At 43.4% G+C, this 22,612-nt stretch overlaps 2 protein-coding genes across 2 annotated transcripts in view; one reads left to right on the top strand and one right to left on the bottom strand.

Moving 5' to 3' along the window:
• The window catches only part of LOC137433546 (limbic system-associated membrane protein-like), a 498,837-nt gene that overhangs the window by 177,849 nt on the left and 298,376 nt on the right, over nucleotides 1-22,612 (bottom strand). Inside the window, exon 2 of the mRNA XM_068125880.2 lies at nucleotides 20,611-20,683. Coding sequence (XP_067981981.2) covers nucleotides 20,611-20,683 — 73 coding nt within the window. The remainder of the gene's footprint in view (nucleotides 1-20,610; nucleotides 20,684-22,612) is intronic.
• LOC144893021 (uncharacterized) overlaps nucleotides 1-22,612 on the top strand; it is a 176,129-nt gene that overhangs the window by 102,162 nt on the left and 51,355 nt on the right. The gene's annotated exons all lie outside the window — the stretch shown is intronic.

Below are 22,612 nucleotides of genomic sequence, written 5' to 3'. Positions count from 1 at the left end.
ATAGCACTGTCTATTACATCCTTTATATAAGGAAATGGCTGGCAGGATGGCCTAGCCCTAGAGGTACGCACACTCGCTTACAAGCTGTCTGGCCTGAGGTTTGAATCTCAACCCAGCTATAAAATGTAATCCAGGTGTTTCACAGGAAAGGCGATTCATCAATGTGTGTAAATCGGATGGACATTAAACCAGGCGTCACATCTGCCAGCATTAGTTGGTGGAAGTTAATGACCCAACGGTGTTCTACGACCTATCGTCGGCACCTTGGCCAAATTCAATACTCCAGCCATAACTACTGCTGGGAAGGCAATGGCAAACAACCTAGTGTAACCCTTGCGAAGAAACTGCTTTGGCAGTACTGACACGATAAAACAGAGAAAGGTACATCAAAACCAGAATGTAAGGAATTTGGAAACGTGAGGCCATTTGACCCACCATTCATGTGCCTTATCAACGTCATGTTGATTGAATGTATTAGTCTATCTACTCAACTTCTGAGGGGTATGGGGTAGTGAAGTGGAGTGGAGGACAGTGGATTAGACACAGGGGCATCAGCAGGGTTTTTGGGGGATGAATGGTGGTTGGGGGGGCGAAGGAGGCGGTAATTACGGTTGTAGCATGCAGTTTGAGGCACCTACAAACCCCAACATAACATTCACTTTTTGACGGAGAGCTTGTCACAGATATCACATTTCAATATCACTACACATGTACGCAACAATCACACTTCCATACCCAAGCTACCATATCTTCTTACTGTAATTCACCAAATGTCTGTCTGTCTGTTCCCAGGCACCGCAAAAACGGCTGAGTCAATCGCAACGAAATTTTGGGTGGGTAATCCTGGGATACCCTGGAGTAAAATAGTCAATATTGTTTTTCCAATTTTTTCCCCAATTTTCCAATTTTTCAAATTTCCAATTTTCCAGTTTTTCCAAACACGATGGAATAATATTTACCGATATGAACAGTGATGTGGCTTTTATTGAAATTCTACAAATACTGTTTAGATTTTGATGATTTGCATGTGATATGATTTAACGGATGTTTATACAAATCGTTTAAAAAAAAAAAAAAGCCTTCAATTTCTGATATTTTGCCTTTTCATTTGGGCCTCCCAACTGAAGCCCCACCCGTAGGGTGGGTACCGTTGCTAGTAATCTTAAATCCATGCAGCCCTTTATCTGTAATGTTTCTCCATACTTATCCAACTGAAATTTAAACCTACCAGTGTCTAAACTTTCTGCTGGCACAACCTTTCCAGGGAGATTTATTACTCATATATTTAACTTATATCTTTCTTTTTTATTAAATCTGTGTGGCGGTGAAGTTCATAATCATAACCATATCATAACCAATCATAATCATAACCATTTTAAATCATAACCACAAGTTTTTGTCTGCCCCTTGCCTTTCATCACAGCAACACCTCTGTTCTCCTGATATTGACTGCGCTTCTTCCCAATTATTAGCCTCCGTTGAATTTAGTCCGAAACGGAGGCCTATGGATTGGGTCTCGTCCGTCCTCAGTGCAGCCGCAACCATATCTCAGAGATGTTTGGATCGATTTTGTTCATACTTGGCACAAAGACAATACGTGATGGTATACATATGTACCTCATTTTGTTTCACCATGTGATCAAAGATGGATGACTGGTGGCCATTTTAGTTGTAAAAAAAACCCGATGTTGAACACGTCCCAACCATTTCTCGGAATTAAATTTGCCAGCATTGTTCAATCTTGGCACGCAGATAATGAATTATGTCTTGCATATATGCACAGCATTTATATATATTTTTTGAATGCAAGATCGAGGCTCGTGTAAGAGCTAACATTGATCACAAAAAGACAAACTGACACATATAACATATGATAAAGGGAGCGGGAGACAAGATGGGGAGAGAGAGGGAAGCACACGAGTAAAACATTTGAGAGCTGAGACATCGGGAGATCTGTGGGGGGAGAGGGCTTTGGGGGAGGAGGCATGGGAAGAGGCGGAGAGGTAAAACAAAAAAAAAACACATGGACACTGCTGGGGCTTCCAGGAAAGAAGTCGGTATTTCAAAAAAGTGTATCTGGGGTGAATTAACAGGGGTAGAAAAGATCAAGGTTTTGGATAGGGGAAGATAAGAGATGGTGGTGAACAGCTGTTTTAACGACCTGGAGGGAGGAGTGGGATTGAAGAGAGTGAGGGAGTTTGTTCCAGAGGCGGGAGAAAAGCGGGATGAAGGAGTGAAGGTGAGCAGAGAGTCTTGATTTTGGCAGTTTAACCATAAGAGGGTTGCAGGCAGATCTTGTGAGACCTGTTGGAATATTTGGGGGACAGAGCACAGAGAGAGCTGGGGGAGCAAGGCCGGAGAGGAGTCTGTAGAAGACAGAACGACCACCAACCTGCCTGCTGTGAGCGAGTGAAAGGCCCTCGGAGTTAGCTTCATCGTGGGAGATTCCAATGATTCTGAAAGCTTTGGTTTCAACAGCATGAAGCCAAGCTAGGTGTGAGGCAGGAGCACCAGCCCAGAGGGGAGAACAGTATTCCATTGCGCTGCGGATGAAAGACTTGTATGTGGTGAGGAGCTCAGGTGTGCCAAGGAAGGACTTCGCACGATGGAGGATGCCCAGTTGGTGACTGACTTTGAAGGCCAGCTTGGAAATGTGGTTTTCCCAGGAAAGATCATGGCAGATAGTGAGACCCAAAAGCTTGAGTGACGGAACTTCTTCGAGAGGATTATTCAAAAAGTGGATGGGAGGGTTGTCCAATTGGTCTGTTCAGAGAGACGCAGAAGAGTGTGAGATTTGTCCGGATTGAAAGACATGATTACATTTTGTCCAGGTCTGCAGAGAGTGAGGAGGCTGCAGACTGCCGATCTGAGGGATGAGGTATGGAGCGGCAGAGAGTGGAGTCTTCTACAAAGAGAAAGAGAGGATTTTCCAGAGAGTCGGAAAGATCATTCATGAAGACCAGAAAAACCACAGGGCTCAGAACACTGCCTTGGGGAACTCAAGCCTGAACAGGAAGGGGAGATGAGAGAAACCCATTCATGGCCACATGTTGACTACGACCAGAGAGGAAGTCCGTAAGCCATGCTTGGAGATTTCCATGGATACCATAGGAGGAGAGTTTGGTGAGCAGAGCTGTGTGCCAGATCGTATCGAAGGCACGTGATATGTCAAGGGAGACAGCTCTGATTTCCTGTTTGGCATTAAGGACCTCCATCCATTGTTGCGACAACAGAAGCAGCATGTCCAGAGTAGATTGACCTGGTCTGAATCCAAATTGATGATCAGAGATCAAGCCATTGGAGAAGAGGAAGGATTTGATGTCAGAAGCGTTGATTGATTCCATGACCTTGCTGATTATTGGGAGCAGGCTGATTGGTCTGTAGATGCAAGGATCTGTTTTTGCACCTTTTTTGTGTGAAGCGGTAATGTTGGCTGATTTCCAAGCTGATGGCAGATGACCTTGAGCAAAAGAGAGGGTGAAGAGAACAGAGAGAGGGTGAAGAGAACAGAGAGAGGGTGAGATAGAGTGGCAGAGCAGGATTTTAGGACCCGTGGGCTGATGCCGTCTGGGCAAGTTACAGAATCAGAGTCGAGGTTTGACAAAAACTTGTCCACCTTGTCAGGCGAGAAGGACACAGAGTCCAGGAGCAGCTGGGTTCGACTGGGAAAGGTGGGAACAGAGAGAGATGGGTTTGGGACACAAGATTTTGAGGCAAACACAGAGTTGAGGCATTCGGCTTTGTCACGTGCGGTGTCAACTGTGTAGCCATTTGAGGTCAGGGAGGGGATGGAGGGGGAACAAACACCAGAAACAGATTTGACCAGATGCCACCAGGATTTGCAGGAAGGAGACAGGTTTGAGAGTTAAATCTTGAGTGTGGAGAGATCGTGCTTCCTGGCACTCCTGAGGGTAGACACACACTTGTTCCGAGCTTGGTGGAAGGAACTGAGATTGCCTTCAGTTGGATTTGCCTTCCAAGAGGCAACGGCAAGTTGTTTCAGGGCAACTGCCTCACCACAAGATTCAGTGTACCATGGATGGGAGGAAGGTTAAGACAACTGAAGACAAGATGGGATAAATCTGTGCATGAGAGAGAGCAGTTTGCTTTGGAAGAATTCCCAGGAAGAATTGATGTCAGAGGCAGTAGAGATGGGAGACCAGGCCAGATGATTGATGGCTGCTTGACGACCGTGCCAGTTGGCCTGAGTGAATTGCCAGACTTGTCGGCGCTGAGGAGGCTCTCTGAGAATGGCCAGAGAGATGTCCACTTTAACAAGGAAATGATCAGAAGAACCGATTGGAGCAGAATAAGAGCAGCAGACATTTGCAGGGAAGTTTGTCATAACCAAGTCTGGAAGAGAAGATACTCCATTGACTAAGATCCGGGTCGGAAAATTGACAGATTGTGTCAGTCCCAGTGAGTCGCAGAGGTCCTTTGCAGAGATGCCGTGGCTGGTGAGAAAGGCACCCACACCAAGCTGGCTGGCATTATGACAGTTGAAGTTGCCACATATGATGAAGAGAGAGTTGGGATGAGTGGATAGTAGTTGGTCCATGTTGTCAGACAGGGAAATGTAAATGGAATCATCACTGTATGGGGGACTGTACAAAACACATATGAACAAAAGGTGGGAGCAGAGAGGAAGCCGTAGCCAGAGGTACTCCTGCGGGTGGGTGTGGAGAGAGGGCAGTGCAAGGAGAGTGAGGAAGAGAGTTTTTGATAAAGATAGCAACCCCACCACCAGGACGAGGCTCAGGTCTATCATATCGGAAGAGGGAGTAACCAGGAAGAGATATTAAGGAATCAGAGACATCTTGAAGGAGGAAGGTTTCTGTTTCGCAAATTACGTCTGGTTTGTCAGAAGCAACCTGAATGGTGAGATCAATCAGGTTTGAGCGAAGGCCCCGGATGTTTGAGGTCTATACCGTCAAGGAAGAGGAAGGAGGAGCATCGGGTACAGGACAGGGGAGGGGCAGGGTCAGATGAGGGGTGAGAGGGGGAGTTAGGGAGAGCTGTTGATAGTGTGTCAGAGATTGCAGAAGAGTTAGAAGAAAGGGAAGGATGAGGAGAACAAAAGGTTTGATGGTGATGGGATGAGGCACAGTGAGGGGTTGTTTGAGATGGAGCAGAGCAATGTCGAAAGTTTGAGGAGGTGGAGGTATGTGATGGAAGAGAGAGGAAGTGGGGAGGAGGCAGCTTTGAGGAGGAGGGGGGAGAATTATAGAAAATAGTAGGGGTGGGGGAGATTAAATGGGAGGGGTGGGGGAAGTTTTGAAGGGTAGGGGCGAGGGGGGAGTTTAGGATGGGAGGGGTGAGGCGGGAGTTTAGGAGGGGAGGGGTGAGGTGGGAGTTTAGTAGGGGAGGGATGAGGCGGGAGTTTAGGAGGGAGGAGCGAGGGGGGAGTTTAGGATGGGAGGGGCGAGGCGGGAGTTTAAGAGGGGAGGGGTGAGGTGGGAGTTTAGAAAGTGGATGATTAATGAAAAATGAACATTTATTACAAACTGGGTTTATTGTGATTTTTAAGTCAGAGATCCATTTGAAAACGATAGAGGAGGGATGGAATGAAGGTGAGTTTAGAGAATGTAGAAAGGAATGACTGTAAGAGATTGATTTATTTTTTTTGAAATGGAATGATTTGATGAGGAAATTGAAAAAAGCCTTTTAAATTGGAAGAAAAACAGCGTGTTGTCATAAACCACTGAATAAAACATTGCAGGGGAAAGTTTAAACATATTTCAACAAAACTGTGAAAAACAATCTGGGAAAATTCCCTGAAGTGAGGGCGTGGATCAGAGAAAGGAGAAAGGGTTAAATGAGATGGAGGAAAGTAGAATTGGAAAGGCGAGTTTCGGCTGGAGATGGAAGGAAGAGGTGGAAGAAAAGGAGATAAAGGGGGTGGGGCAAGACAACAAGCACACGTGGGTGGGGTCCGCAAGGAGAGAAGGAAGTAATAAGATTTTTTTTTTTTTTGTATTTAAAAGGTTAGACAAAGGGTAGATGTTCGGGGAAGTTAGGGGGAGAAGAGAAAATCTAAGAAATAAGCAATACAGCGAAGGAAAAACTGAAATTCACAATTCACAAAACACCGACGGGTGAGGGGGAGGAGGGGAGGAGGGAAGTCTCAAGTTACCCAGCCACGCACGTGGTGCAAACAGGAAACGATCAATTATACACAAGTTTGCACGAATTGAAAATCACCACTAACTAGAAACACACAGTAACACACACACACAAGAGTGGAAATTTGACAAAGACACGAATGGGATAATACTTAAAACTTTGATGCCGTGCAGAGCTCGAAGTCGCTTCTTTGCTCGGGGGACCGGAAGCGGAAGTCCTTCGAGATCAGATCCTAGATGGCCGACTGGTGCTATTTTGTTACTTAAACATGTCCCCAACCTTTTCTTGAGAATGCATGGTCCAATTTTGTTCAAATTTGGCACAAGCTCAGCACATGATGGCATATACGTACGTCGTACGCCTCACTTTATTTTGTGATCTGATCAACGATGGCTGACTAGTAGACCGGCGGCCATTTTAGTTGTAAAAAAAAACCGATATTGAACACGTCCTCAACCATTTCTCGGAAATGCATTTACCCATCTTGTTCAAACTTGGCACACAGATAAAGCATGATGGCTTACATATGCACGTCATTTCTTTCGACATCAGATCCAACATGGCCGATTGGCGGCCATTTTGATACTTGAAGGTGTCCCCGCCAATTTCTCGACCTACATGAAGCGATTTTGTTCAAACTTGGCACAATGACAACACATGAGAGTATACATATGCAGAGGATTTTGTTTTGTAATCCGACCAAAGATGGCCGACTGACGGCCTTTAAGGCTCCATACAGCAAAATTACTAAAACCACGGGGGCTATGACATTTTATGTCTTTTTCTCCTTGTTCAAAATTAATTAGCACTCACAGAGAAGACTATTTCCATATTAAATGAACGATAAACACAATAAGAACATTTTACAAAGTGAACATAAGACATTGGATTTAAACTTCACCCTCTAGCTTTGGAAGCAAGGCTCACATCAAAAAATCTCTCCCTTATCTTTCGTTCCAACCCCTTGATCAGCTGCCCAACCCTATTTCTTCAAACGACTCTCTTCTTGCTTTCACATTAGTACCAATTCCCTCAACTTTTCGCTGCATTCAGCTTTATCGTATCCCATTCCACAATCATTCATCCTTACAATTCTGCCAATTTAGGCCTCATTACAAGTCCTTTAAATGTCCTTTCACAATGCCGTATCAATTCCAAGAGCCTCACACTTTCATTGGCCTAGTTCAGCGATCTTAACCTGAAAAGCTGCTTTACCTTTGGCTCGCTGGCCTCCAATATTACATCCTGGGCCCTAGGTCTGTCATTAAACTGGCACTTCTCAAAACGATACCCTGACACTCCCTCCCTACAGTTATTTCTCACCGAGATGACATGAGAAGATCTACACCTGTACTAACGCAGCCTCATTTCCTTTCTCCCATCCTTCACTTGTCACCGCACGGATTTATCTGCATCTACTGCAAATTCCACACACTACGTCAAAGTGTCCTATTTGCACCCGCACATTAGCAATGAGCTGCATCACGAATGCAACGGCAGAAGCATTAAGTGAAGCCAAACCACAAAATGTCATCCTTTTAATAATCGAGGCCCAATTGGTAAGGCCAGCGACCAGTCGGTTAAATTCGAACCGAAGGCCGAGCGAGCAAGCATCTCGCCAACTACTTCAACTGGACCTTTTCAGGCAGAAACTGAATCCAAGATAAGTTAAAAAAAAACACACAGACACTTAGTCATGGAAATTGGAAAGTAATGCACAGGAAAATAAGCTTTTGCAATCCTTTCTGCCTATGTCAAATTCAAACCATTTGGTTAACAATGTCCGCCTAATAAAACACCCTCTTAGGCTTAGTAGAGTTGCCTGAAATGAGTTTGGATTTTATAGTAACCCAAATTACCTGGCTAATTCTACCCGAAGGTTAGTCCTGCGGTTTATACAAGGAACATTAACCCACAGGGTAAGACTATTCATTGAGTTAATTAATTGGGTGCATTCTCAGGATGGCTGGAATTTTATTTATTTTAGGCAAATTAAACTGCATGAAGCATCTGCTATAATCAAACAACACGAGATGCTTATTTCACAATTATCTTCGCGTTGCATTGCTCCTTAACGCAAATGAATATAACGTAGAATTAAAACTCTCCCCGCCAAATGAGAGCTTCTGGGAGCATCAACGTATCTTTTACAAATATGTTTGCAAATTATGACTCGCCTTAATTTACATAACATGTGTTCGATTTGCTCACATTTTCACCGTGCCAACTCCTTGGTCAGATTGCACTGCCATTTGCTGTTCGTTGGGTGTAAACTTCTTTTTTTTGTATACAAGATCGAGGCTCGTGTAAGAGCTAACATTAATCACAAAAAGACAAACTGACACATAAAAAATAAGATAAATGGAGTGGGAGACAAGCTGGGGAGAGAGAGGGCAGCACACAAATACAACAGCAAAGAACAGGGAAAACGGAAGATCTGTGGGAGGGAGAGGGCTTGGGGGGAAGAGGCACGGGAAGGGGGGGGGGGGGGGAAGTATAGAACACATGGACACTGCTAGGACTTCCAGGAAAGAAGTCAGAATTTCAAATTTAAGTACCTTTTTTGATTTGTATCTGTGTGTGCTTATGAATGCTCGAAAGTCATCGTAAACCATGCTTATAATTAAAAACGAATGCCACAAAAACTTACAGTGAGCACAAACAAACAAACAACTGTTTCTGGGTTGTGACCCGTGGCCCATTCAATCAGAGATCTCAGGACAATTAACATTTCAGGACCTAGATTCTAGACTAGAGGTAGGCACACTCGCCTCTACGCTGTCTAGCCCGGGTTCATCCCAGTGTTTCACAGGCGGAGTGTGCCGTCCCTAGGATGGACGTTAAACTGGTGTTCTGTCTGCCGGCATTAGCTGGTGAACATTAAATATACCATTGGTGTCCTTCGTAAAGAGTAGGCAAGTATTCGCCAGCACCATGAACAAATTCCAAATTTCTGTCATAACAAGCATGGGGCACTGCATCACCGGCACAGCTGCGCTCCCTGCAATGATGCAAACTAGCAGCCATAGGCTGCACACAGAATGGGGATGACCATGGTCATACCATTTTTGAATCTTTACGAAACCAAACATGCTTACCATATACAGTACTAGAAAGTTGTGACAAAACAACATGTGATAATTTTGTTATGACACTCCAAATTGAGCTCAGGTGCATCCAATTTCCTTTGATCATCCTTGAGATGTCTACAACTTGATTAGAGTCCACTTGTGGCCAATTCAAATGAATGGACACGATTTAGAAAGAAACACACCTTTCTATATAAGGTCCCACAGTTGACAGTGAATGTCAGAGCAGAAATTCTACCATGAAGTCCAAGGAACATGAAGCCACTTGTGGCCAGTCTGACCAAACTGAGCAACCAGACAAGAAGGACCTTTGTCAGGGAGGTGACCAAGAACGCAGTGACCACTCTGACAGAACTACAGAGTTCCTTGGCTGAGATGGGAGAACCTGCCAGAAGGACAAGTCTCTGCAACACTTTACAAATCTAGGCTTTATAGGAGAGTGGCCAGACAGAAGCCACTCTTGTGAAAAAGGCACATGACAGCAGCCGGGAGTTTGCAAAAAGGCACGTGAAAGACAGGAGAGCATGAGGCAAAAGATTCTGTGGTATGACGAGACAAAAATTGAACTCTTTGGCCTGAATGCAAAGTGCTACGTCTGGCAGAAACCTGAGCACAGCTCGTCAAAAATCTAACACCATCCCTACCATGAAGCATGGTGGTGGCAGCATCATGCTATGGGGATGCGTTTCAGTGGCAGAGACTTGGAGATTTGTAAGAATAGAGGGAACAATGAATGGAGCCAATGAGAATAATAATGGGAGAAGAACCTGCTTCAGAGTGCAAAAGACCTTCAACTGCGGCGATGATTTAAATTCCAACAGGACAATGACACCAAGCATACAGGCAAACCAACTCTGGAATGGCTTCAAAACGAGAACGTGAAAGTCCTTGAATGGCCCAGCCAAAGCCCAGACATGAATCTCATTGAGAATCTGTGGAAAGACTTGAAGATTTCTGTTCACCAACGCACCCCGCCCAACCTGACAGAGCTTGAGTAAATCTGAAAGGAAGAATGGGAGAAACTCCCCAAATCCAGATTTGCAAAACTGATAGACATACCCAAGAAGACTCAAAGCTGTAATCACTGCCAAAGGTGCTTATATGAAGAATTGACTCAGGGGGCTGAATACTGAAGAATAATTGAAACTAGGGAATTGAAGAATTGTAAATTAAGTATATCTGTATTTCATTTTAAATTATTTTGTAAGGATTTCTAAAAACAATATTTCACTTTGACATAATGGGGTATTATGTGTAGACCATTGACAAAAAAAATCTCAATTTATTCCATGTTAAATTCAGGCTTTAACGCAACAAAATGTGAAAAAAGTCAAGGGGTGTGAATACTTTCTGAAGGTACTGTATGCCAGGATGGCTCTCAGAGTCTTGCCATGGAAAGAATTCCTTTTAATTTGAATGAAAAATTATTTATTAAAGTGATCCCATGTTAATTAATTGTTTTGAACCGAGTAATAGCATTATAATTGAAGTCCTTTGGTTGTTGTTACAATAATTTTTTAATAGACAGACTTGTCATGTTGATTTAAACCGGAACTCTTGAATTATATTGTTTAATAAGATTTTCCCATTACTTGAGGAAAACACATCCCAGACCGTTGGAAGCAAAGGTGAGCTGGGATGCGAGGCTCCCGAGGTCCACCATCAACCCCTTCTCGTGAAACTCCCTAAATCAAGAATCACTGCTCACCGCCATTCATTTGTTCCTCTTTTTCCCCACCTATGGAACCAACTTCCACATTCTCTAAAATCCCATTCCTCTCTCCGGGTCGTCAAGATAGCTGTTCACCAACATCTCTAGATCATCCGCAATGCCAAACCATCATCTTTTGTACACCCATTAAACGACCCCCACACCCCAAAATTTTGCTTCTCTATCCATCTTATCCACCGCTTGTGTTCTCCTCGACCCCTCACCCTCACCCACCCATTCCTTGTTTGTTCGTCTCCATTTATTTTGTCCCCGCGGCCCTGCTGTTGGCATTTCCCCATTCTCTTTCTGCTGTTCTTTTTCTTATGTTGCTTCCTCATCCGTTCTGTGTTCTAGCTCTTCCATGAGCCTTTACTCTATCCAAAAAATAAAACCTTTAATACCACTTTTTATGGCGTAGGCCGGAAGACAATGCCGTCTGGAGCAGTAGACTAGACGGATTTATGGGAAAAGGCCATGTTTAAGCTTCCAGGTGCATTTTTGGGTAAAAGTTGGGAACCTCACTGTTTAACATAATTAGGGTATGCTGAATTCGATTAACCCGGTTCCCAAGCCGAATTTTGAGTTTTTGTATTTTGAGTTTTGAATAAACTGCTGAAGAACTTGGACATTGGTGAACTCACAGAGGAGACAATCAAATCTGCAGAAGCGTTCGTCTGCAGAATACATAATGTGCACAGAACAACCTCTGTTGATTCAGCACGACATATGTTGTTCTCCAAGACTGGTAAACCAGAAGCAATGTCACCGACAAGTGATGCTCTTCATTTCCATTTGATGCGAGTAAACTATCAAGCCATGGTATGGAGAAATGCTCATTGTGCCATACCTGACCTTCCTGAACCTGTAGAAATGGGATGGAAACGTGGTGATTCAGGACTAGAGCCTATTCTGATGTCACTGAGTCCAATCCCAGAAAGTTGCCACGAGATGATTTGTTGTGCATGCCAGAAGCAATGCAAGACTCGACGCTGCAAATGTCACTATTCAGAGTTGAGGTGCACATCAATGTGTGCCTGCCAGCAACAAAGTGATGATCAGACCCCTTGTATGAATTTGATGTAGTTTGGCAAAACAACATGTGTGACTTTCCTGAATGTTTGTGCTTCATGGCCATGCATACTTAATTTTAGAATAAATGGTTGTATGAAACATTGTTTTATTAAAACCATCTCCCATTTTATCGTGTCCAATTTCAATATCAGTTTGAATGTCTCTTTCAATACGTCGCCAACCATGATATAGATGAGACGGGTTTATGAAAAAAGGCCATGTATAAGCTTCTAGGTGCATTTTGGGGTTAAAATTGTAAAGTTAAAGTAAAAGAGCTGCATGTATATACATGATATATAAATGCTTGTTCAAATAAATTGTCCAAAATGGCATTGTCGGCCATGTTGTTTATGCTAATTAGAAGGTCAAAAACTCAAAATTTGGGTTGGGAACCGGGTTAATCAAATTCAGCATACCCGAACATGCGTTACACCTACAGTCACGTGAAAAAGTAAGTACACCCCACGTAAAGTTTTGACTTTTTCAACATATTTCAACATACAGCTATTTGATCTTCATTTCAACAATATTGATAGATAAAGGTGATATAATACAACAAATATCATGAAACATTTACATTTTGTAGTCCATTGTATAATTTAAATAAACATAAATGCAAATTTCGCATGTGGAAAAAGTAAGTACACCCTTGGCACATAAGTGGTATTGCCCCCTTTGGCAGAAACAACCTCAAGTAGGCGTTTATTATAACTGTCTACCAGTCTCTGCCATCGACTGGGAGAAATTTTTGCCCACTCCTCCATGAAGAATTCTTTCAGCTGTGCGATGTTTGAGGGGTTTCTTGCATGCACAGCTCGTTTCAAATCCCCCCACAACATCTCAATGGGATTTAGATCCGGGCTTTGACTTGGCCATTCCAGAACCCTCCATTTCTTTCTTTTGAGCCATTCCTTGGTGGATTTACTGGTATGTTTAGGGTCATTGTCATGTTGCAAGGTACACCTTCGGTTGAGCTTCAACTTTCCAACAGATGGCCTCACATTATCCTTAAGCACCCTCTGGTAAAATTTAGAATTCATCGTGGATTCTATGATGGTGAGCTACCCAGGCCCTGATGCAGCATAGCTGCCCTAAACCATAATATTTCCACCACCATGCTTTACAGTTGGTATCAGGTTCTTGTGGTCAAATGCTGTCTTTGGTTTTCGCCAAACATGTCTTCTGGTACTGTGGCCAAATAGCGCTACCTTTGACTCATCTGTCCAGAGCACATTGTTCCAGAAGTGCTGGTCTTTGCCGAGGTGTTCATTGACAAACTTTAGTCTTGCCCTGATGTTCTTTCTGGACAGCAAAGGTTTCCTCCTGGCACACTCCCATGTAGATCAAATTTGTGCAGCCTCTTTCTAATGGTTGACTCATGCACTTTGACATCAACAGTGGCAAGAGCTACCCGTAGGTCCCGTGATGACATTCTGGGGTTCTTAGAGACCTCTTTCAGCATCTTGCGGTCTGCTCTCGGGCTGAACTTGCTGGGGCCGCCTGGCCTGAACAAGTTGGCAGTTGTTTGGAATCTTCTCCACTTGTAGATGATCTTCCGGACAGTCGAACGATTGATTTCAAATTGTTTGGAGATCTTTTTAAATCCCTTCCCAGACTCGTAGGCATCTATAACCTTCTTTCTGAAGGCCTCAGAGAGCTCTTTTGATCTAGGCATGGTGACGCTGCACACTTCAACAACAAAGAGCAAACCAAACGAAATGTCTGAGGTTTAAATAAGACAGGTTCTTCCAAGATCCTCTCTAACCATGTTCTAATCATTTGCACCTGAGCTGGTGCAGCTGATTCTAATTTTAGGTATTTGAAGTAGTGATAAATGTAGGGGTGTACTTACTTTTTCCACATGCGAAATTTGCATTTATGTTTATTTAAATTATACAATGGACTACAAAATGTAAATGTTTCATGATATTTGTTGTATTATATCACCTTTATCTATCAATATTGTTGAAATGAAGATCAAATAGCTGGATGTTGAAATATGTTGAAAAAGTCAAAACGTTACATGGAGTGTACTTACTTTTTCACGTGACTGTAGGTCCCCCTTCGGTGAAGTGATGTGAGTTGACAAAGTGGAAGACGCAAGGCGGCCATCTTGGATTTTGACATGGCGAACAAATTTTCAATAGCATTCTCCCTTATGCGTAGATACACCCACACACCAGATTAGAAGTTAGTATTTCGCTTATTTTTCAAGATATTCCGCTCACAAGGTTCAGACATATATATGGTGGCGGCCATCTTGGATTTTGACGTGGCGACCCAATTTTCAATAGCGTTCTTCCTTATGCTGCGATACACCCACACACCAGATTAGAAGTTGGTAATTCGCTTATTTTTCAAGATATTTCACTCACTAGTTTCAGACATACATGGCGGCGGCCATCTTTGATTTTGACGTGGCGACCCAATTTTCAATAGCTTTCTTCCTTATGCCTAGATACACCCACACACCCTATTAGAAGTTGGTACTTCGCTTATTTTTCAAGATATACCGCTCACAAGGTTCAGACATACGTGGCGTCAGACATACATGGCGGTGGCCATCTTGGATTTTGACGTGGGTTGCACCCACACAACAACAACAACAACAACATGCATTTTAAAGGCCATTTTCCCTGTTAGAGCGGGGTTAGCCTTGCGGTCCCCATGACAATCTTCTCCATTTTGCCCTATTTTCTGCATCTCTCCTTGTTAACCCCCTTGCCCGCATTTCTTCTTCCACCATCTTTAGCCAAGTCTTTCTCGGTCTTCCCCGTCCTCTACTTCCTTCTACATTCATTTCCATCACTCTTCTCAACCAGTCACTTTCATCCTTCCTCAACACATGACCAAACCATCTCAACCTGTTCCACTTCACAGCATCAATCACAGGCTCTATTCCCATCATCTTTCGCAATTCATCATTTGTCTTCCTCTCTCTCAACGATACTCCGCACATCCATCGAACCATTCGCATTTCCACCCTTTCCAACCTTCGTTGCTGCTCTACGTTCATTACCCATGTCTCGCTCCTATAAATCAAAACACTTCTCACACATGCAGCAGACACCTTTCCCTTCAGCTTCAACGACACTCCCCTCCTCATCAGCACGCCACTCAGTTCCTGAAACTTCTTCCATGCACATCTCACTCCAGCAACCGTTGCCGAGTCTGATCCACCTTCTCCATTCAGCATGTCTCCAAGGTAGCAAAATGTTTTCACACCTTCCAGCTTCACGCCGTCTCCAAGATCCAACTCAACATTTCTTCCATCTGCAGCTCCCTCTGTGCACACCTTACATTTGAATGTAGCTGCCACACTAGCTAATGACCCTCTCAGACCACTACATTTTTGATGAACCCACTCAGCGCACATTGTACATTGAATGGAATTCACTCCGACACCCTTCCTACACACAGCACAGGGCCACTTCCCAGTTCTTTCCACATCACCACATGCTTTACCACTTGCCATCACCTTCGTCTTTCCTATATTCACCTTCAGACCTTTTGTCTCCATACATTCCTTCCACTTGTTCATCTTTTCCTTCAGTCCATCCATACTTTCCGCAATCAACACCAGATCATCTGCATACAACAACGCCCACGGCAAACCCTCCTTTACATTCTGAGCCAGCACCTCCATCACAGCTACAAATAGTAGTGGACTTAGTACCGACCTCTGATGCACTCCCACCTTCACCTCAAACTCACCACTGTTCCCGTCCTTCGTCCTTACAGCTTTGCATGCTCTTTTGTACATTGCCATCACTACTCTGATCAACCATTCCTCCACTCCTAACTTCCTCAATGCCCATGTCAATACTTTGCGTGGAACCCTATCGAATGCTTTCTCCAGATCAACAAACCCAAGAAACAACTTCTTCCTCTTCTCCATGTACTTCTCCTGCAACTGCCTCACAATGAAAAGCGCGTCTGTCGTTCCTCTTCCTGGCATGAATCCAAACTGCATTTCATCAATCTTCACTTTCTTCCTTATCCTCCTCTCCAACACCCTTTCCAATACCTTCATTCCATGCTCCAATAACTTTATCGCTCGGTACGAGCCACACTCCAGAGGGTCACCTTTCCCCTTGTATCGAGGGACGAGGGTACTCGGTTCCCAATCCACTGGAATGCGGCCTTCTTTCACCACCAGATTACAGATCTCTGTCATTCTCTTCACACCCCAACTTCCTGCTGCCTTCAACATATCTCCCACAACTCCCGTCGGCCCTCCCACTTTTCTACTCTTCATTGCTTTTATCGCTTCCTCAACTTCCTTCTCAGTTATCTTCTCTGCCGGTCCTAAAACTGGGTTACTCTCTATGTTGCCATCCCATTCATTCTCTGTATTCAACAGCATTTCCATATATCTTTTCCATCTTCCTTTAATTCCATATGGGTCGACAACGATTTGTCCCACTTCATCCTTCAAGCAACTCACTCCCATCCCATCACACCTCTCTTTCGCTATCTGCTTTGCAATCCTGAATACTGCTCTCTGACCCTCTTCCGAATCCAAGCGTTCTCCGAACATTTTCCTACATGCCTCCTGCGCCTTTGCTACCTCTTTCTTTGCAGCCTTCTTGGCTGCCTTATAACTTTCATGCTTTGCTGTTTCTGCTCCCGTGCCCTTTGCCTTCTGCCACTCTTTGAACTTCTTCCTCTTCTCGTCAATCCTCTTTCCAACTTCATCATCCCACCACCATGTTTCCTAGTGCCTCGGTGGTCCTTTTGTCCATCCACATACCTCACCAACGGCTCCCAACAGACTAGCTTTCATTGACATCCAACCACTTTCAAGCTCAACCACATCATCCTCTACCCTACTCAGCCTCTCTTTTAATGCCTCCCTTACTGTCACCTCTTGCAACCTCCACACCTTCATTCTCGGTTGGTACTTCACCCGCCGAGCTCTCCTCACACCTTTCACCCTTATGTCGCAGACAACCAAGTGGTGCTGTGAAACAGCCTCCTCCCCCGGGATCACCTTTGTGTCCCGGAGGTGCCTCCTATCTCGCCTACGCACCATCAGGTAGTCAATGGTTGTCGTCGACCCACCTGACGCGAATGTAACAAGCTTATTATCCTCTTTCTGGAACTGAGTATTACAAATCAACAAATCAGCTCCATCAGCAAACTCCAAAATCCTTTCACCTTCTCCATTTCTCACACCATATCCGTAATCCCCATGAACTCCCTCAAAACCATCCATACTCCTTCCCACATGTCCATTTAGGTCTCCTCCTACCACAACAACTTCCTCATCTTTCACGTTTTCCATCAGCTTCTCTCTCGCACACCAGAACTTGTCCTTCTCTTCATCGCTCCGACCAACCTGCGGAGCATATCCCGAGATGACGTTCACCAAGAGCTTTCCAATCATCATTTTCACCATCATCAACCTATCACTCACTCTAGTCACACTCACCACACTCTACAAACTCCTCAGAAAACAGGACACCAACACCATTCATGCCCTCCAGGCACCCTTGCCACATAAACTTTTATTTCTGTCCCTGCCTACCCTTCACCATTCTCACACCACTTCCCTTCCATCTCGGCTCTTGCACACAACATATGTCCACTCTTCTTCTGACCAATACTTCCACCACTTCTCCTGATCTCCCTGTCATTGTCGCTACATTCCATGTCCCAAACCTCAGAAACCGATCTCCACTTCGGGCTGTACCCTGCCCCTATGTAGTTGTAATTGTCATGGTTCTCTTTTTGAGGCAATGTTTTTATGGTCGGATGCCCTTCCTGACGCCATTCCCCCTGTACTAAGTCAGCATCCATTGGAAATTTGTCTCCATGGTTGCACCCACACACCAAATTAGAATTCGGTCCTTCGCTTACGCACGCACGTACGCAAGCATGCACGGACGGACGGACGCACGGACGGAGGGGAAAACCATAGTCCCCCTTTCGCTCCGCGGTGCGACGGGGGTCAATTATCTATCTATAATTCCAGTAATCTCTGTGTGTATGTGTGTGTGTATGTGTGTATGTGTGTTTGTCTGTGACCGCTGTTTCTCGACAACCACGGGTCCGATGTACTTGAAACTTGCCAGGTATATTGCTGGGGACCTGAGGATGTGCCTTTCCAAGGTTTCATATTAATCGGACAAGTAGTTACCGAGCTATGGCGATTTCTTTACCAAACTCCGCAAGCCGTTCGCTTTGGACCAAACCATTTCATGTAAATAGAGGGGGGGATTGTCACCGTACTCGCAAGCCGTTCGCTTTGGCTTTGCGAATGGACCAAACCATTTCATGTAAATAGAGGGGGGGGGGGATATAATTTTAGATATATATATAGTACGGGCATGCCCTAGTCTATCTATAATTCCAGTAATCTCTGTGTGTATGTGTGTGTGTATGTGTGTGTGTCTGTGTGTCTGTGACCGCTGTTTCTCGACAACCACGGGTCCGATATACTTGAAACTTGCCAGGTATATTGCTGGGGACCCGAGGATGTGCCTTTTCAAGGTTTGAAATTAATCGGACAAGTGGTTCCCAAGGTATGGTCACCGTACTCGCAAGCCGTTCGCTTTGGCTTTGCGAATGGACCAAACCATTTCATGTAAATAGAGGGGGGGGTTCTACCGTACTCGCAAGCCGTTCGCTTTGGCTTTGCGAATGGACCAAACCATTTCATGTAAATAGAGGGGGGGGGTTCTGTGGTCGTTACTGCCACGTGGTTTCAAAGTTTTTTTGTTGTTGTTGTTGTTTGCACGCATGTTTTTTTGCACCCACGTACGGGCACGCCCTAGTGTTAAAAAGTGAGGTTCCCAACTTTTACCCAAAAATGCACCGAGCATTCACATTTCTCAGAAATCCGTCTCGTCTATAGGGTTTGTCTGTCTGTCCAGTGTGTGTATGTATGTATGTATGTATGTACATGTATGTATGTATGTATGTATGTATGTATGTATGTATGTATGTATGTATGTCCATTCCACAGGCATTTTGCAGGTTTATTTCCTTTAACATTCGTTTTCTCTGCAACCATTGGTCCGATTGACACATTTTCACAATAAGAGTGCCTCCTCCTGTTTAATTTTTAATGATAATCATGACGTCATAGGTCACGAGGTATGGGCACCATCTTGGAAAAACCTATTAATTTTGCACCTTCATATCTTCAAAACCGCTCCATGGAAAAAATTGAATGGTGGCTCATTGTAAAGTACTCCCAATGGGGAATAACATACGTTAATGATGATGTCATAAGTGGCTTTGATCATGACATCATAAATCGACAAGTAGAACGTTTGATCCAATCAGTATGAAATTTATTGAGTGTGATCTCGGGATAAATTGGTCGAGGTAAAAAAAATGATGACGTCATTGGTCACGTGTTTCGGCAGCTATATTTTAATGGCATAGCCCCTAGGCCTATGGGAATGGCATCTGGAACAGCGTTTGTCTGTTCGTTCAGTTTATGTATGAATGCCTCTCACAAACGTCCACCAATCAGAGCTGAGAATTTGGTTACATGACAGGGGGGCAGCAGATCCCCCACTCAGCAGATCCAAGCTATCGATCTTGTTTTTTGACATCACCGTTTTAAAATAATTTATGCTGTTCCACACACAGCAAGGAAAGGTGCATCTTTGCTGACGCACACTTTAGGTTCTTAATTTAATTTTGCTTGGGTTGTTTTCAACTTTAATAACAGCAAAGGGATTCTCCAGTGGTGTGGTATTAGGGCATGGAGACAAATTTCCAATGGATGCTGACTTAGTACAGGGGGAATGGAGCGGTTCAGACTGGTGTGTGCACGGTGGTTATGAAATGGGAATGGTGGATGAGGGGTGATGGGGTAGAAGAGAAGTCAAAAATTCTGTCATATGTCCATATATGAAGTATACTAGCAACGGTACCCACCCTAAGAGTGGGGCTTCAATTGGGAGGCCCAAATGAAAAGGCAAAATATCAGAAATTGAAGGCTTTTTTATTTTAAACGATTTATATAAATATCCGTTAAATCGTATCACACGCAAATCATCAAAATCTAAACAGTATTTGTAGAATTTCAATAAAAGCCACATCACTGTTCATATCGGTAAATATTATTCCATCGTGTTTGGAAAAACTGGAAAATTGGAAAAATTGCAAAATTGGGGAAAATTTGGAAAAACAATATAGCCTATTTTATTCCAGGGGGTCCCAGGGTTACCCACGCAAAATTTCGTTGCGATCGGTTCAGCCGTTTTTGCGGTACCTGGGAACAGACGGACAGACAGACAGACATTTGGTGAATTATCGTAAGATGGTCCTTACGCTGGCCTGGCATCAATGAATACTGAGAGATGATATATTGTTGGCAAAATGACCTGAGACATGAATGAGCTGAGACTTTTTTTTATGTCGGCCCTCAAAGCGCATTGAGTCTTCATCTCTCTTTTTGATGCATTGAGAAACAACAAGGTATGCCAGGTAGATTCATTAATCTGGTAAATATCACAATGGTATATTAATCAGTGTGAAGTGTTTCAAAGGTATATGCAGGGAATTTAACGGCTTTTTCTTGATCTTTCAAATGGCAAGACGAGGTCAGTGTTAAAAACAGTTGATTGATTGAAGCACACATGTTAGAGCACATACCGCAGGAGCGCAGACTCGCCCTGGCGAACAGTGACGTTTTCTGGAGGTCTTGTGGCTGAAGAGAGTGACAGACCTGTTAAATAAAGGTGGCACATAAATAAAAGGTTAAAAAACCAACAAGATCATATAAACCATTTTGATTAAACAGAACACAACAAGAATAGCACTCAGTCTGAGAGCATACGTCCAACAGGCTGAAGAGTTTACGTTTTGTATCCCACTGATTGGCCGGATCTGGATTCGGATCTGAACCAAAATTGAATCGGCTCGTTTTTGTCACTTACCCAACTCATCCACCAAGTTTTGCTACAACCCATCCACAACTTTTTGAAATATCGGGCTATATCACTTTTTTTGGCCCTATCACTCAATGGTGAAGAATCACTTCAATTTTTTTAAATAATTATTGTATTCGGATCTTCACCAAAATCAAATAAATTCATCCATGTTACACATACAACTTCTCCACCAAATTTCGTCTGAATCCGTCCACAACTTTTTGAGATATCCTGTTCACAAACAAACAAACAGACAGACAGACAAACAGGGGTGAAAATTCAGCCTCTGTCCACCTTCGGTTGTAGAGGAAATAAGCAAGGTGGTGGAAATTTGCATGTGCTAAAATAGAAAACTGTCAATTACTCGAAACATACACTCTTTAATTAAAGAAGAAGATGACCACTCATTTTACATCCTCATGCATATGACTGCTGTCTGACTTATTATGCCAATATGAAAAGGCAATTGAGTATAACATATGTGGTATGGTGTTTTTTTTTATTCAAAGTTGAAAGTTGAGAAGGATAGGGAACAGTCATTAAAAATGGCCTGCTGTAAACAAGGGAAAGAAATATAGTCAACCACAATGAGTGGACTAGCAATACAAATTATCCACATCCTGAAGGTTGTTAATGAGCCATCTGATATATCACTAACAATCTAATAGTGACATGACAGGTCTGAAACGAAAATGACTTCCTGAACTTTGGGATAAAAATATCGAAAAGTAGTGCAATCAGTTGATTTTGAGCCCCCAACCTATGGGATATCAGCCCCACATTCTCCTAAATAAGCCTCTGTACACAAATTGCTGCACAATCGTGAAATGCCATTTCCATAACAATTTTTTTTGATGAATGTCTAATGTAAGCCAATCAACTCTATATTCTAAATACTAAAAGTAAAATAACTAAAAGTTTATATCACTTAAAATCAACGAGGAACTGCAAGTGCACAGGTGATGCGTAGCGACTGCTAGTGCACACATGATGCAGAACAAAAAGTAAGCATTTAAAACTAGAGAGTTCATAGAACACGATACCACACGTGGTGTTGAAGTACAGTATATACAGTACATACTTCAATTTCAATAAAAACAATGATTTTAATCATTTTTTTTTAAATCTGAAAGGTTAGTGCTATTGAGGTAGTCCAGAAGCAGTCCTGAATTACTCTCTTATACACCACCCCATTGAACCTTTTGAAGTACTGTACTACAAAACTGGAGGTTCTTGGAAGTATTATGGCAGGTGATTTGTGTTCTACAATGTTCAAGTTTATAGTTAAATTTAAATGAAATAAAGATCATAAAAGTCGAATAAACTACAGTAGAACGGCATTCATTAGAAATCCCCGGGTACGTTTTTTTTATCCCAGAGTAGACCAGAAAATCACAATACAGAATCACATTTAATCAAAATCATCCGTCCACAACTTTTTGAGATATCCTGCTTTGTATCGTTTTTGGCCCAATATCCCAATGGTGAATAATCACTTGAACAATTCAACCAGCCGGATCCGGATCTTCAACAAAATGAAATTGAATCTTCATTGTCACACACACAACCTGTCCACCAAGTTTCGTCCAAATCCGTCCACAACTTTTTGAGATATCCTGCTTTGTATCGTTTTTGGCCAAATATCCCGATGGTGAAGAATCACTTAAACAATTCTACTAGCCGGATCCGGATCTTCACCAAAATGAAATTGATTCCTCCTTGTC

Source organism: Myxine glutinosa, chromosome 1 (genome assembly GCF_964187855.1).
Source record: "Myxine glutinosa chromosome 1, kmMyxGlut1.1, whole genome shotgun sequence".
NCBI classification, from domain to species: Eukaryota; Metazoa; Chordata; class Myxini; order Myxiniformes; family Myxinidae; genus Myxine; species Myxine glutinosa.
This window is presented reverse-complemented; position numbering and strand designations above follow the sequence as displayed.